At 43.7% G+C, this 14,790-nt stretch overlaps 1 protein-coding gene across 1 annotated transcript; it reads left to right on the top strand.

Annotated features, from left to right (window-relative positions):
• Positions 1 to 1,245: 1,245 nt before the first annotated feature.
• LOC112075847 (hepatocyte growth factor) lies at positions 1,246 to 13,981 on the top strand (the record flags this gene model as incomplete). The annotated part of the gene is made up of 9 exons (XM_024142776.2): positions 1,246 to 1,388; positions 2,032 to 2,152; positions 2,552 to 2,670; positions 6,630 to 6,795; positions 6,958 to 7,091; positions 10,091 to 10,184; positions 11,426 to 11,547; positions 12,884 to 12,919; positions 13,501 to 13,981. Coding segments are annotated over 9 exons (1,054 nt in total), but the record flags the coding sequence as incomplete, so codon positions are not given.
• Between the last annotated feature and the right edge of the window lie 809 nt (positions 13,982 to 14,790).

Below are 14,790 nucleotides of genomic sequence, written 5' to 3'. Positions count from 1 at the left end.
TTCTGTTGCTCTCTTTCTTGTCTCCAGCATCTCTTCTGTTGCTCTCTTTCTATGTCTCCAGCATCTCTTCTGTTGCTCTCTTCCCTGTCTCAGCATCTCTTTCTGTTGCTCTCTTTCTATGTCTCCAGCATCTCTTCTGTTGCTCTCTTTCCACGTCTCCAGCATCTCCTCTGTTGCTCTCTTTCCACGTCTCCAGCATTTCCTCTGTTGCTCTCTTCCACGTCTCAGCATCTCTTCTGTTGCTCTCTTTCCATGTCTCAGCATCTCTTCTGTTGCTCTCTTTCCATGTCTCCAGCATCTCTTCTGTTGCTCTCTTTCCATGTCTCAGCATCTCTTCTGTTGCTCACTTTCCATGTCTCATCATCTCTTCTGTTGCTCTCTTTCCATGTCTCATCATCTCTTCTTTTGCTCACTTTCCATGTCTCAGCATCTCTTCTGTTGCTCACTTTCCATGTCTCAATCTTTCTGTTGCTCACTTTCCATGTCTCATCATCTCTTCTGTTGCTCTCTTTCCACGTCTCATCATCTCTTCTGTTGCTCTCTTTCCATGTCTCAGCATCTCTTCTGTTCTCCTTTCCATGTCTCAGCATCTTTCTGTTGCTCACTTTTCCATGTCTCAGCATCTCTTCTGTTGCTCTCTTTCCATGTCTCATCATCTCTTCTGTTGCTCTCTTTCCATGTCTCATCATCTCTTCTGTTGCTCACTTTCCATGTCTCAGCATCTCTTCTTGTTGCTCACTTTCCATGTCTCAGCATCTCTTCTGTTGCTCACTTTCCATGTCTCATCATCTCTTCTGTTGCTCTCTTTCCACGTCTCATCATCTCTTCTGTTGCTCTCTTTCCATGTCTCAGCATCTCTTCTGTTGCTCTCTTTCCATGTCTCAGCATCTCTTCTTGTGCTCACTTTCCATGTCTCAGCATCTCTTCTGTTGCTCTCTTTCCATGTCTCATCATCTCTTCTGTTGCTCTCTTTCCATGTCTCATCATCTCTTCTGTTGCTCTCTTTCCACGTCTCATCATCTCTTCTGTTGCTCTCTTCCATGTCTCAGCATCTCTTTCTGTTGCTCTCTTTCCATGTCTCAGCATCTCTTCTGTTGCTCACTTTCCATGTCTCCGCATCTCTTCTGTTGCTCTCTTTCCACGTCTCAACATCTCTTTTTATTTTTTTACCTTTCGTGCCTGTCACACACATTTAGTCATTCCCACTTTATGCTTAGTAGTGTTTTTCTCCACACTTTCCCTCAGCTTCCAGCCAGCGAGACTGGGCAAGAAGGACCTGAACGGGAACTTCTGCCGTAACCCCAAGAACGAGAGCAGTGGGCCCTGGTGTTTCACTACAGACCCAGAGGTCAGGCACCAAGAGTGTGGCCTGCCTCAGTGCTCCCAAGGTAACACCTCAACCAGCAGAGTCCAATTACACGTTGGGGCCAGTTTCCCAGACACAGGTTAAGCCTAGTGCTGAATTTAAGAGCACTTTCAATGGAGATTATTTTTAGTCTAGGACTAGAATTAATCTGTGCTCGGAAAGCTGTCCCTTTGCTTTGCCCAACATAGACATCTTTGGAATGTATGAGGTGGCCCACATTGATATGTCATTTACTGGAGTAAAGCTGGTTTGTTGGTGAAAAGTAGCCCTGTTTTTGGAAGTTTTTTTCAACTGAACTTTGCTTGCTAATAGTGTACCACTACAGTCTGATAACAACCCTCTGTTATCCCGATAACAACCTAGAAAAACATATCTTGTGCTCTTGTAGCCGAACAACAATGTTGTTTTTGACGCACCAGGGAATCKCAATTCACTACCGTGTCAAGAAATGTTTAGTATGCTAGTATCTTAGTTCTCATTGAATATTGTACAAAGATTGAGAGATAAGCATGTTGCTAACGTTATTAAAGTGATCAACTTTACAATAAGATAAAAGTCAGACTGTTTAGTCATCTTTAATCGTGTTTCCCTCTTTAATATAGTGTCGAAAACATGTTCTATGCCATTGTGGGAAGGTTGTGCTAACGTTGTTTTTGCGTTTGCAGTGGAGTGTATGAGGTGTAARGGGGAAGACTACAAAGGGCCGATGGATCACACAGATAGTGGGAAGGAGTGRCAGAGATGGGATTCATCCAAGCCCCACAGACACCCCTACCAACCTAAAAAGTGAGTAAGGAAACCCATAGCCTTATGTATTTATAGCACAGTAAGTTATGGCTAACGTTACTTACTTTTAAATGAATTATTCCTTTTCATTACTTCAAAGTCAATTGTTTGTGATCTTTGGATTAGCCCACTGCTGTTAGTTAGTCAACCTTATTGTATGCAGTGAATGTGGTGAAGGTCTGTGGATGAAAGCCTGAGTGACTCTCCCCCATTGACGTGTATATGTATAGTCAGAGCAACCGCACTGCAGTCCCTCATCAAGTTCTACACACACACACACACACACAACCTACACAGCTGCACAAACACTCCCTCTATCCTAATACACAGGAGATGAACCCATGTAGCATAACTCTCTCTCTCTGTCTTTTTCCTATTTTTTCCTGTCTTTCTTCACAGGTACCCTGATAAAGGGCTGAATGACAACTACTGTCGGAATCCGGACAACCGTCTGCGTCCGTGGTGTTACACCATGGACCCACAAACACCCTGGGAGTACTGCAACATCAGTGTGTGTGGTGAGTGTGTGCACTTTCCTACTGTCTTCCTCTTTATCCCAAACAGTGAAAACTGTCTAATGCTACTGGGATGGCATACCAACACTGAGAGTGTGGAAGGACAGACATGTTAGATAATCCGTCTGCTTTTGTGTTCTCAGTGTTCTGTTGGGTTGTGCTGTGTTGTGTTCTGTTGTGCTGTGTTGTGTTGTGTTGGGTCGAGGTGGAGAAGGAAGCACTCACATAGTAAAGAAGAATAATGGATGGTACACATTTTCCTACACACACCTCGTCCGGATCCTTATTAATGCGATGTCACAGCTCCCTCTATGAGAGAGGGGCCCCCTGTCCCTCCCAATACTTTACCATTCTCTCACATACATTCCCTATTCCTTTTCAATAAACGATATATGCCCATACAACTTCACTAAACAAACCATCATCTCCCCATTAGTCCTTCATAGCAGCGGAATACAATACTAGACTCCCACAGAATTCAATAGAACTCTTCAATATTTCGATGTATGTATCTGTATGGGGATTCTACTGTGATCAGAGGGGAAGAGAGTGGACCACACTGAGTCTGTAGCAGGGCTTTCTAACTTTATTTAACCAGGAAAGAGCCTGGAGGTTAGAAACCTCTTTTGCGAGGGCAATCACTGTGATTGAAGTGGTGGTTTTAGGGAGGACCGAGTTGTGGTTTTGGGAGTGCCACAGTTTCTTTTTGGTAGAGGGGCCACAATGGTGGTTTTGGGGGATAACGAGATAAGTATAGGATCCTTCCAAAGGAGACAGGGAGAGGCTTTGTTTAGGATATTTAGTGTTTCATGTGGCTCTAAGCTGAAAGCATTTTACCTCAGTGAGGACAAGTAGGCTGTGTTTGTCAACTGTAGGGGAGGGAGAGTTTGACGGTTTAAAACGCTTAATTCAGACCACTCAAACACAACAAAGCACTATGAAACTTTTATTATTGGTCAAATCCTAACTTCCACTTCAAATTTGTACTAAGGCTGGGTTTACACAGGCAGCTTAATTCTGATCTTTTTCCAATAATTGGTATTTTCACCAATCAGATCAGCTCCTTTTGCCAATAATTGGGCAAAAGATCACAATTGGGTTGCTTGTGTAAACTCATCCGTAGTCATGCATTGATGTCAATGGAAGACTAACTAGAAATGTCCCTTTAAGTGGACATTAGGATTCAGCCTTATGACATATATTAACTGTAGGGGAGTAGCCAAAATGGCTCAATAGACTACTGACACAGATAGTTCCAATAGATTGGGAGGCTTGGGAGTAATGTTCATCATCGTTATCAACAGAACACACAGGCGCCATAGTTGTAACACCATGGATGTTGAAACCATAACAGATTGTCAGAAGTGTTGTAGAAAGCAAGGCCCACTGAAACCCTGGCACTACAACTGAGGACTTGAGAGGATGGAGGATGAGAGGCGTGCTAGTGTGTGGGGGGTTCGCTGTGTGTGTGTGTGTGTGTGTGTGTGTGTGTGTGTGTGTGTGTGTGTGTGTGTGTGTGTGTGTGTGTTGTGGTGTGTGTGTGTGTGGTGTGTGTGTGTGTGTGTGTGTGTGGTGTGTGTGTGTTGTGTGTGTTGTTGTGTGTGTGTGAAAAGAGGATAGAAACCACTTTTAGACAGTTTGATATTCTTCATCCAAAGGGATGTTCAACACTGACCTTGAGCCCACGGCCCCGCCCGGCTGAGGACCGTGATTTACAACCGGGGAGTAAAAAATAATTTGTCCAGATGGATTCTGCACTGCCTAACTGTATAACAAAGGTGACCCGACGTTAGATGCCGGCATGCATTAACATCAAGCCAAAAGAACATCCTCCTTCTGTCCTCCTCTCCAAACATTCCCTTCCTTTTTTTTCTGACCGCGGCTCATTTATCAAACAGTAATAGAAGCACAAATCCCTCAAATCCGGAGGGGTTGCAGAAATTCCAACAAATTCGTCCCTGTACACTGTAACATAAAAAAAGCGGAGCTCTGAGATTTTTCGGGATCGTTTTTTGGAGACCAGAGGGCCAGGAAGCCTTGTTAAGCGGGCTGAATGCAGGGCTGTTTGGCTTGGCGGTGAGTACCACATCCATCAGGCCTTCGTTATAGTAACCCACCCTTACAGTCACACATGTAAGAGGCCAAGCTACCCAAGCAATAGGGATCTAGCTAGGCTCAACCCACACATGCACATTCTTCCTGCCAAAACCTGGTATGGTACACTGTACACCATGAATGAGGCCAGTACAGTATAGGATAGAGGGGATTCGCAGATGCTAGATAGTAGAGATTCCCTTTTTGTAGCCCTTTGTAGAGCTTTGAGAGCTATGTTTGAAAAGTACTTAAGTATTTTAGTACTTAACGGATAAAGATATTAGATACCCAAACTAAACCTGTCTAAACTCCCCCAAAAATCTGTTGGATATCAGAAACTCAGATTTTCAGATACTCTTCATCTGTTTTTATACCCATTTGTCCTGACACTCAGATATGTGATACCCAATACCCTATAACCTACCCTGGCTGTCCAGTCTGTTTGTGCAATTAGCCTACTACTCTCTGTGTTCGTTTATTGAATGGCATGACAGAGATAGAAGAGTTGGCTACAGCCCATTCCCATTAGTCTGATTATGCAAGTCTGTGGTCTGTTGTAGTGTTGGTTTCGGTATGTCTCGTGGTGGGGCACCACTGTTTTGGATAAATAGACAGATTATAGACCATACAGTACTACAGATATAGGATGTTAATTTGATCATCTTATTTTGCTGAGAATTTTCCTGCACCGTGGAAAATGCAGGGTTTGTGATTTACATAATTTCAATGAAAACTCGCACACACTGTATATTAACAGTATTGCACTTTTCATTTAGCTAATAGCCTAACCACCGATCAAGCAACATTATGGACTCAACAGGATGATTTTGCTTCGATAATGCTGGTCAAATTAAAGTCCTACATCTGGACTGACTGTTTAGGATCATTGTCTCTAGGCTAAACATGACCGATTCTCTGTGTAGATTCATCTTTCTTTTCCTCCTCTCCTCTTTTCTTTCTCCCTTCTTCCTGCCTCTCTCTCTCCCTCCTGTCTCCCCTGTCTGGTTTCTCTCTATCTCTCCCTCCTGACTTCTCTGTCTGGTTTCTCTCTCCTCTGTCTTCTCTGTCTGGTTTCGCTTCTCTGTCTGGTTTCTCCCTCTCTCCCTCCTGTTTCTCTGTCTGGTTTTCTCCCCCTCCTGTCTTCTCTGTCTGGTTTCTCTCTCCCTCCTGTCTTCTCTGTCTGGTTTCTCTCTCACTCCTGTCTTCTCTGTCTGGTTTCTCTCCCTCCTGTATTCTCTGTCTGGTTTCTCTCCCCCCTGTATTCTCTGTCTGGTTTCTCTCTTCCTCCTGTCTTCTCTGTCTGGTTTCTCTCTTCCTCCTGTCTTCTCTGTCTGGTTTCTCTCTCTTCCTCCTGTCTTCTCTGTCTGGTTCTCTCTCTTCCTCCTGTTCTTCCTCGTCTGGTTCTTCTCTTTCCTCCTGTCTTCTCTGTCTGGTTTCTCTCTCTTCCTCCTGTCTTCTCTGTCTGGTTTTCTCTCTTCCTCTGTCTTCTCTGTCGTTTCTCTCTCTCTTCCTCCTGTCTTCTCTGTCTGGTTTCTCCTCTCTCTTCCTCCTGTCTCCTCTGTATGGTTTCCCTCTCTCTCCTCCTGTCTTCTCTGTATGGTTTCTCCCTCTCTCTCCCTCCTGTCTTATCTGTCTGGTTTCTCCTCTCTCTCTCCTCCTGTCTTCTCTGTATGGTTTCTCCTCTCTCTCCCTCCTGCTTCTCCTGTCTGTCTGGTTTCTCCCCTGTCAACGTCTTTAAATTCTTCTTTCTGTCTATCATCTCCCCTCATCTTATCTATTGCTCATCTCTCATCCTAAATCCTCTTTCTCWCTCTCTCTGTTTTCATACCMCTCTCTCAACTTCCTTCTTCTCCCCCTCTCTGTCTCAGACCCAGGTAATGACTCTGATGTGGATGCTACATCGTCGTGTTTCAGGGAGCAGGGACAGAGTTACCACGGTACTGTGAGCGTCACCCCGTCGGGCGTCACATGTCAACGCTGGGACTCCCAGTTCCCCCATAACCACACCTACAGCCCGCAGAARTACAAGTGCAAGTGAGTGATGATGTCATTCAATACCCACATGGGTMTTKTTTTGTTTCTGTCACTGGTACGAGAAATACAGGGAAACGGACACATYCAGTCATATTATTACGTATGTCCACGTGGGAAGCAGCTATTTAACCAGTGTGTACGTATCTCTCTCTTACATCACAGAGACCTGAGAGAGAACTACTGTCGGAACCCAGATGGTGCAGAGATCCCATGGTGCTTCACTACAGATCCTAACCAGAGACTAGCCTTCTGCACCAATATACCCCGGTGTGAGACAGAGAACATCGACACAGAAGGTGAGACKCAGTTTTGTTTTCCAGTTGACATGATCCTCCAACCCGGCACCCAAAGACTTTGATGGAAGGACTATTGTGTTGAGCATGCCAATTATTGATTCTACTGAGACACAACACCACACAGCACACTGGCCCCATACAATACATCAGAATCACCACCACCTTTATTCACTTAGTACACCCAGAATTACATGTTGCATTATGGTTCTCCCACAGTAAACAGACTGAATAGCAAGCTCATTTACATGAATAATAAATGAATTTACAAAAATCCACATGCAGTATGTACACATTAATCAACAAACATGTATATACATTTGAGGTCGGAAGTTTACATATACCTTAGCAAAATACATTTAAAGTCAGTTTTTCACAATTCCTGACAATTAATCCCTGTTTTAGGTCAATTAGATAGTAGAGAGAGAATGATTTATTTCAGCTTTTATTTCTTTCATCACATTCCCAGTGGGTCAGAAGTTTACATACTGAATTAGTATTTGGTAGCATTGCCTTTAAATTGTTTAACTTGGGTCAAGTTTTTAGGTAGCCTCCACAAGCTTCCCACAATAAGTTGGGTGAATTTGGCCCATTTCTCCTGACAGAGCTGGTGTAACTGAGTCAGGTTTGTAGGCCTCCTTGCTCGCACATGCTTTTTCAGTTCTGCCCACAAATGTTTTATGGATTGAGGTCAGGCTTTGTGATGGCCACTCCAATACCTTGACTTTGTTGTCCTTAAGCCAATTTGCCACAACTTGAAGTTTGCTTGGGGTCTTTGTCCATTTGGAATACCCATTTCAACCAAGCTTTAACTTCCTGACTGATGTCTTGAGATGTTGCTTCAATATATCCACCGAATTTTCCTTCCTTATGATCCCTCTATTTGTGGAAGTGCACCAGTCCCTCCTGCAGCAAAGCACCCCCACAACATGATGCTGCCACCCCGTGCATCACGGTTGGGATGGTGTTCTTCGGCTTGCAAGCATCCCCCTTTTTCCTCTAAACATAACGATGGCAATGGCCAAACAGTTCTAGTTTTGTTTCATCAGACCAGGGACATTTCTCCAAAAAGTACGATCTTTGTCCCCATGTGCAGTTGCAAACCGTAGTCTGGCTTTCATGGTGGTTTGGAGCAGTGGCTTCTTCCTTGCTGAGCGGCCTTTCAGGTTATGTCGATATACAAAAGTATCTAACCACAGTAAAACGAGTCCTATGTTTCCTCCAGCATCTTCACAAGGTCCTTTGCTGTTTGTTCTGGGATTTATTTGCACTTTTCGCACCAAAGAACTTCATCTCTGGGAGACAAAACACATCTCCTTCCTGAGCGGTATGACGGCTGCTTGGTCCCATGGTGTTATTACTTGCATACTATTGTTTGTACAGATGAACGTGGTACCTTCAGGCGTTTGGAAATTGCTCCCAACGATGAACCAGACTTGAGGAGGCTACAATTATTATTTTTTTCTGAGTCTTGGCTGATTCTTTTGGTTTCCATGATGTCAAGCAAAGAGCACTGAGTTTAAGGTGGCCTTGAAATGCATCCACAAGTACACCTCCAATTGACTCAAATTATGTAAATAGCCTATCAGAAGCTTCTAAAGCCATGACATCATTTTCTGGAATTTTTCAAGCTGTTAAAGACACAGTCAACTTAGTGTATGTAAACTTCTGACCCACTAGAATTGTGATAGAGGGAAATAATCTGTATTTAAACAATTTTGGAAAAAATTACTTGTGTCATGCACAAAGTAGATGTCCTAACCGACTTGCCAAACTATAGTTTGTTAACAAGAAATTTGTGGAGTGGTTGAAAAACGAGTTGTAATGATTCCAACCTAAGTGTATGTAAACTTCCGACTTCAACTGTATGTGCATGGTACGGATGTTTAAACAATATACTGATGCTATTTGAATGACTACATATGTGGTGTAATCAGTGTATGGCTTGCTATGTACTGTATTTGCAATTGACCTCTAAACTTCAGCTGCAATATATTGAGAATGAGCTGTGTCGCTTACTGAAACAGACTACTGGCAGTCTTTTGGGCAGGTTGGTTTTGGTTTGGTTGCCCTACAATTCATTCCTCAAATTACAAAAAGAAACAACAAATGGTCAGACAGCAATTCAACGTTTGCTGGAATTCTCTCTCCATACATGTCTATGCTTTGCATTTCAAAAAGATTCGGAGGAAGAGAGAGTGTTGGTCACGACATACCTCTGGTTCTGCTTAGCAACAGTCGATATGGGGGAGAAATCTTCCTGTCTCTTTTATTCCATATGGGAACCACCAATTTAGATTGCCCAACATGTTAAATTGATCCAAACCACAAATCGAGCCCAGTTTCAACGTGCCTTTTACGACGCATCAATATCATAATGTTGTCTCTCAGTGGCCTACCACCACAAAACATGTTGATTCAATGTACAATTGTAAGGCAACCAGCTGCAATAGGATTGTGATTTGCTCAACAACATTTCTTTTGAACAAACTAACAATCCTATTGCAGCTGGTAGCCTAACAATTTTACGTTGAATCAACATCTTTGTTCTACACTGGGTGCTATAAGCTGTGTTCTACACTGTGGTATAGCTGTTCTACACTGTGGTATACTGTGCATAGCTTGTTCTACACTGTGTATAACTGTGTTTCTACACTGTGCTATAACTTTGTTCTACACTGTGTATAGCTGTGTCTACACTGTGCTATAGCTGTGGTATAGCTGTGTTCTGCACTGTGCTTATAACTGTGTTCTACACTGTGTAACTTGGTGATAGCTGTGCTTACACGTGCATAACTTTTCTACACGTGGCTATAACTGTGTCTACACTGTGAGCTATAACTGTGTTCTACAGTGTGGGTATAGCTGTGTGTGTGTGCGGCTTCGGTCTTGAAGAGAGCGAGAGAGACTGTAGATGGTAATCTCAATAAGACACATATAGGGTCGGTTTAAGACTACTCAGTGTTTTATTTTCTCCTTCTCTCTATCTCTGTCTGTCCCAGATTGTTATGAGGACAATGGAGGGAATTACACAGGCAATTTATCCAAGACCAGATCAGGAATTCCCTGCGGACTGTGGGCAAATCATAGCAACAGGTAAGGTAAACCTCATACATTACACACACTTACCAGCCATACACAACTGGAACTTACCTCTCAATCCATATTCACATGAGAAAAAGTAGAACTCTGGGTTCAAGAAATGTATGTGAAGGTTTCTTTGACATTTTCAAATTCTCTGTCTTTTTTGAATAYCTGTTTATTGACGAGGTATTTCCCGTCGCTTAGAGAAAATCCCCTTGTAAATGAATAAAGCCACGCCGTGAAAACAAACAACGACAGGAAATCAGGGGCCCCACCCGGGTCAGTCCTGGGCCTGCTATTATTTGTCTAGCTGACAGAGAGGAAGCCTTACGGTGCTTTCAGAACTTCCAAAACAAGCCACCCTGGAGGGGCGCATAGTCTGCACCTCTCTCCACATCCGTGTGCCCCCATGCTAAAGTACCGTAGCTAACGTTGGCCCTGGCTGTTAGAATTACTTCATTTAAAGGAATTTAAAAGCCAAAAATGGCAGCGACAGATGGACATGTGCCAGAGCTGACCCGTGACCCCAGGAAGTGKTTTCTCGGCCCGGCAGATCAAAGCCAATCAGCTTCCCTCATGTGGCCCGCAGCCAGTGAGTCTGCCCCTCGCACAAGGTCAAGGGGTCGGCGCAGAAAAATGGCGGAAAGGTTACGGCTTGTTTAACATTGGCGGGGGAAGTGAAATGATCTTCACACWGGCTGACAAATCGGTTTCCCGCTCTCCTCACATTGTGTTTTTCTGAATCCTGATCCAAGCSCTCCAACAAATTGATCATATCTAAAGATATTCCAATTATTTTGAATGTATGAAGGATTGGAATTGCTGTTTAAACAAGACTTCCGAAGGCATCTGTTTAGGCTCGGTTTAGTCTATGTGCAGTGAAGTATACGACCAGATCTTGAGTCCACGTTTACAGTGTTTGGACTGTATCTTTGAGTTGAGTCTGTAGCTTCTTCCTTGTCTGAACCGTGGTGATTGCTGGGATTGCATATTTTCATATTCCCCGGAGCACTCTTCACAAAACTCCTTTGCTTCCTTGTAAGGCCTCTGCATAGCTGGAACTCTGAGGATTCACTGCCCCGATAATAACAGCTGAGTCAAAGTTTCCAACCTGAATGCAGTTATGGTGTCAGACTTTTCCATGTGTATGTATGCATGTGTGTGTGCCTACGTACAGTATATGTGTATCTACAGTATGTGTCTCTGTGTGTAGGTGCTTATGCATGTGTCCTCATATATGTTGTGTTTTCRAGTGGAGAATCCAGCGTGGGTTTGGAGAGGAACCTGTGCAGGAATCCAGACCAGGATAAGCACGGTCCCTGGTGTCACACTACGGACCCCTCTATCCCATGGGACTACTGCAAGCTCAAACGCTGTAAGAATACAAAACACTGTCTTCATCCAATCTCTGTCTCATCCCCTATACACTCCTACATCTACCCTTCACATACCCTTCATCGACCCTACATCTACTCTTCATCTAACCTACATCTACCCGTCATCCACCCTACATCTTCCTACATCTACCCTTCATCCACCCGTCATCCACTTGTCATCCACCCGTCATCTTCCTACATCTACCCTATACCTACCCTACATCTTCCTACATCTACCCTTCATCTACCCTACATCGACCCTACATCGACCCTACATCTACCCTACATCTACCCTACATCTACCCTACATCGACCCTACATCGACCCTACATCGACCCTACATCTACCCTACATCTACCCTACATCTACCCTACATGCTAAGTAATCAATAATGGAGATGGTTGAGTCAGCCATGCTCGTGTGGTGAGTAACCTCGTCTTGTGTTAGCTCCCTGAGCTAGTGCCTAGGCTTRAGCTCAGACGGTTAACATAGTATTGTCGTGCACAGGAGACCTGAGTTCCGACCCAGTAGGTCTCATCAGCGGCCCAATCATCAGATGATGCTTCGTCTTCAATTACATTTCATTTGCTGAATGTCATTGAAGAAAAGTCCAGTGAAAAGTCCAGCTACACTCATAACTTTCATAGTGTTGTTCAATCGATCTCATGTGACATCAACAACACAGCAATGATCTTAGTTCCATGAGTAATACAGCTATCGCTTTGTTTGTGACGTTTCCGTTGACGTGATTATTGCACATTTGTAATACTACAATGAATTACGTAGTCTAACGACTGAAATTTGCCGCAAAGCTTCACTTACATCACTTGTTACAGTTATGTTATGGCTTAGTGCAGTGGTTTCGCTGAGCTAACTGGCACAGAACGGACACACTCTAACTCCAAACAGATGTCCAATCTCATCCAGACCGCTTTTATTATTCGCAAAGCCATTCACTGATTCAGAGTTTAGTGATTTGTTTTTGTTGTACCCTATATCATCTTTGGCGGACTGTAATCGGTTCACATTGATGGGGAGCTTTTRCAAGTGGCCTCGCGGTTATYTCTCCGTAATGTAAAACATGTTGATCTGTGAAGTTTTMGGGTGCTTGGCTGGAGGAAATGTATTTGCTGTGGGTTCAATTCAATATAGCCGCCCAACTGCAATGCAGATAGATGCAGAGATCATTTGAGCTAGGATTAAAGGTAGGATAGTTTCTGAAAGAGGAGTTTGTAGTTGCGTGCTTTGTAGTTTAATGTTGAGTGGGTTCATTGAAATATGTCATATCCTGTCTTGTGAGGTCCGTGTGTTGAATTGTTGAATTGTTTTGTTCAGGTGATAAGTCTCCAAACATCTCTGCCCACCCAAGAAGTGAGTGTCATATTAATGTGTCTCTTACTTACTATTCACCTTCTCTCTCTCTCTCTTTCTGTTTCTCTTTCTGCTTTCTCTCTTCGCTCTCTCTCTCTCTCTTCTTTTCTCTTTTCTCTTTCTCTCTCTCTCTCTCTCTCTCTCTCTCCTCTCTCTCTCTCTCTCTCTCTCTCTCTCTCTCTCTCTCTCTCTCCTCTCTCTCTCTCTCTCCGCTCTCTCTCTTTCTCTCTTTTCTCTTTTTCCCTCTCTCTCTTCCCTCTCTCTTCCCCCTCTCTCTCTTCCCTCTCGTCTCTTTCCCTCTCTCTCTTCCCTCTCTCTTTCTCTCTTTCTCTCTTCTCTCCTTTCTCTCTCTCTTTCCCCTCTCTCTCTTTGTATATCTCCCTCATTCCTAACTTTCTCTTTATAGCTGTACAGTTTATTTATTGCCTGAGTTCATGCTTGGCTGGACAACTGATCACTCCCGCTGCCATTCAATGAAGTTGAACCTGGACCAAGCATACTCTATTCTTTAGTAATAATAGAAAGTTAAAATATTTCCCCAGAGTCTAATCCAGATGAGTTGTCTTTTCTCTTACCCCAAGGCATCTCTCTCGTGTCTAAGACATCCTGTTTCATCCACAAGACCACCCGGATTGTTGGAGGAGCGCAGGTCCACAAGGCTAAGGATGGTAGTTGGGTTGTCAGCATCCAGAAAGGGTAAGAGCCCTCCTCACAGGAACACCACTGCTGAATGCACAGGAACACCCCTACTAAATGCACAGGGACACCCCTACTAAATGCACAGGGACACCCCTACTAAATGCACAGGGACACCCCTACTGAATGCACAGGAACACCCCTACTGAATGCACAGGAACACCCCCACTGAATGCACAGGAACACCACTACTGAATGCACAGGAACACCACCACTGACGCACAGGAACACCACTACTGAATGCACAGGAACACCACTACTGAATGCACAGGAACACCACTACTGAATGCGTGACTGACCTGGGTTTGAACCCACATCTCTTGCGCAGGATAGTGTTAGCCAATAGAGCTAAAATGCATTAGGTATGGGAGCTAACATAAGTCTTAGGTTAGCCAGCTGAACTGAAGTCTAGGCATTGAGGTCTCAGGCCAAGTGACTCATCACATAAGCATGGTACACCTAGTTTGATTCTTCTGTTGGTTTGCAAGGCAAACAAGTGCTCCTGCTATATCATTTTACGCTAAACACTTTTCAGCAAAGTGCCATTTTGTTATTGCTCTGAAGAGGAAGTCCTTAAAGGGTATTAGTTTTGGCAGCTCTATGTTTGTGCTAAAACACAGCTGTACATTCTTAGAAAAAATGGTTCCAAAAAGGTTATTCGGCTGTCCCCGTAGGAGCACCCTTTTTGGTCCCAGGTACAACCCCTTTGGGTTCCATGTAGAACCCTCTGTGGAAAGGGTTCTACCTGGAACCAAAAGGGTTCTACCTGGAACCAAAAAGGGTTCTGCTTCTGAAGAACCCTTTTAGGTTTTAGATTGCACCTTTTTTTTCTAAGAGTGTACTGAACTTTGTTGTATGAAAGACTTGACATGCCCATGTGTTTTATGTGCTGTATCTGCATCCTTCTGTTCAAAGACAAATAGAGGGAAGACATTAATATAAAAACATTGATGGAAGTTGAAGACTCACGTAACATAGGCAGGTTAAACTTGGACTCACTTGAAAAAAATGAAATAATAACAAAAAAKAAACCACAGAGACAAAATGATTGGCTGCTGAGCAAATGCATGTTTCCACGTTCAAACTACCCATGTTACCGGATACTTCAACATCAATCAAAATACTTCTGCTGCTGTTTCATTAGCTTTTTGCTCTGGAACCCTTTTCCACCTCTC

This window comes from Salvelinus sp. IW2-2015, unplaced genomic scaffold (assembly GCF_002910315.2).
Source record: "Salvelinus sp. IW2-2015 unplaced genomic scaffold, ASM291031v2 Un_scaffold3435, whole genome shotgun sequence".
In the NCBI taxonomy this organism is placed as follows: Eukaryota; Metazoa; Chordata; class Actinopteri; order Salmoniformes; family Salmonidae; genus Salvelinus; species Salvelinus sp. IW2-2015.
The sequence above is the reverse complement of the archived record's forward strand: the minus strand, read 5'-3'. Positions and strand labels throughout refer to the sequence as shown.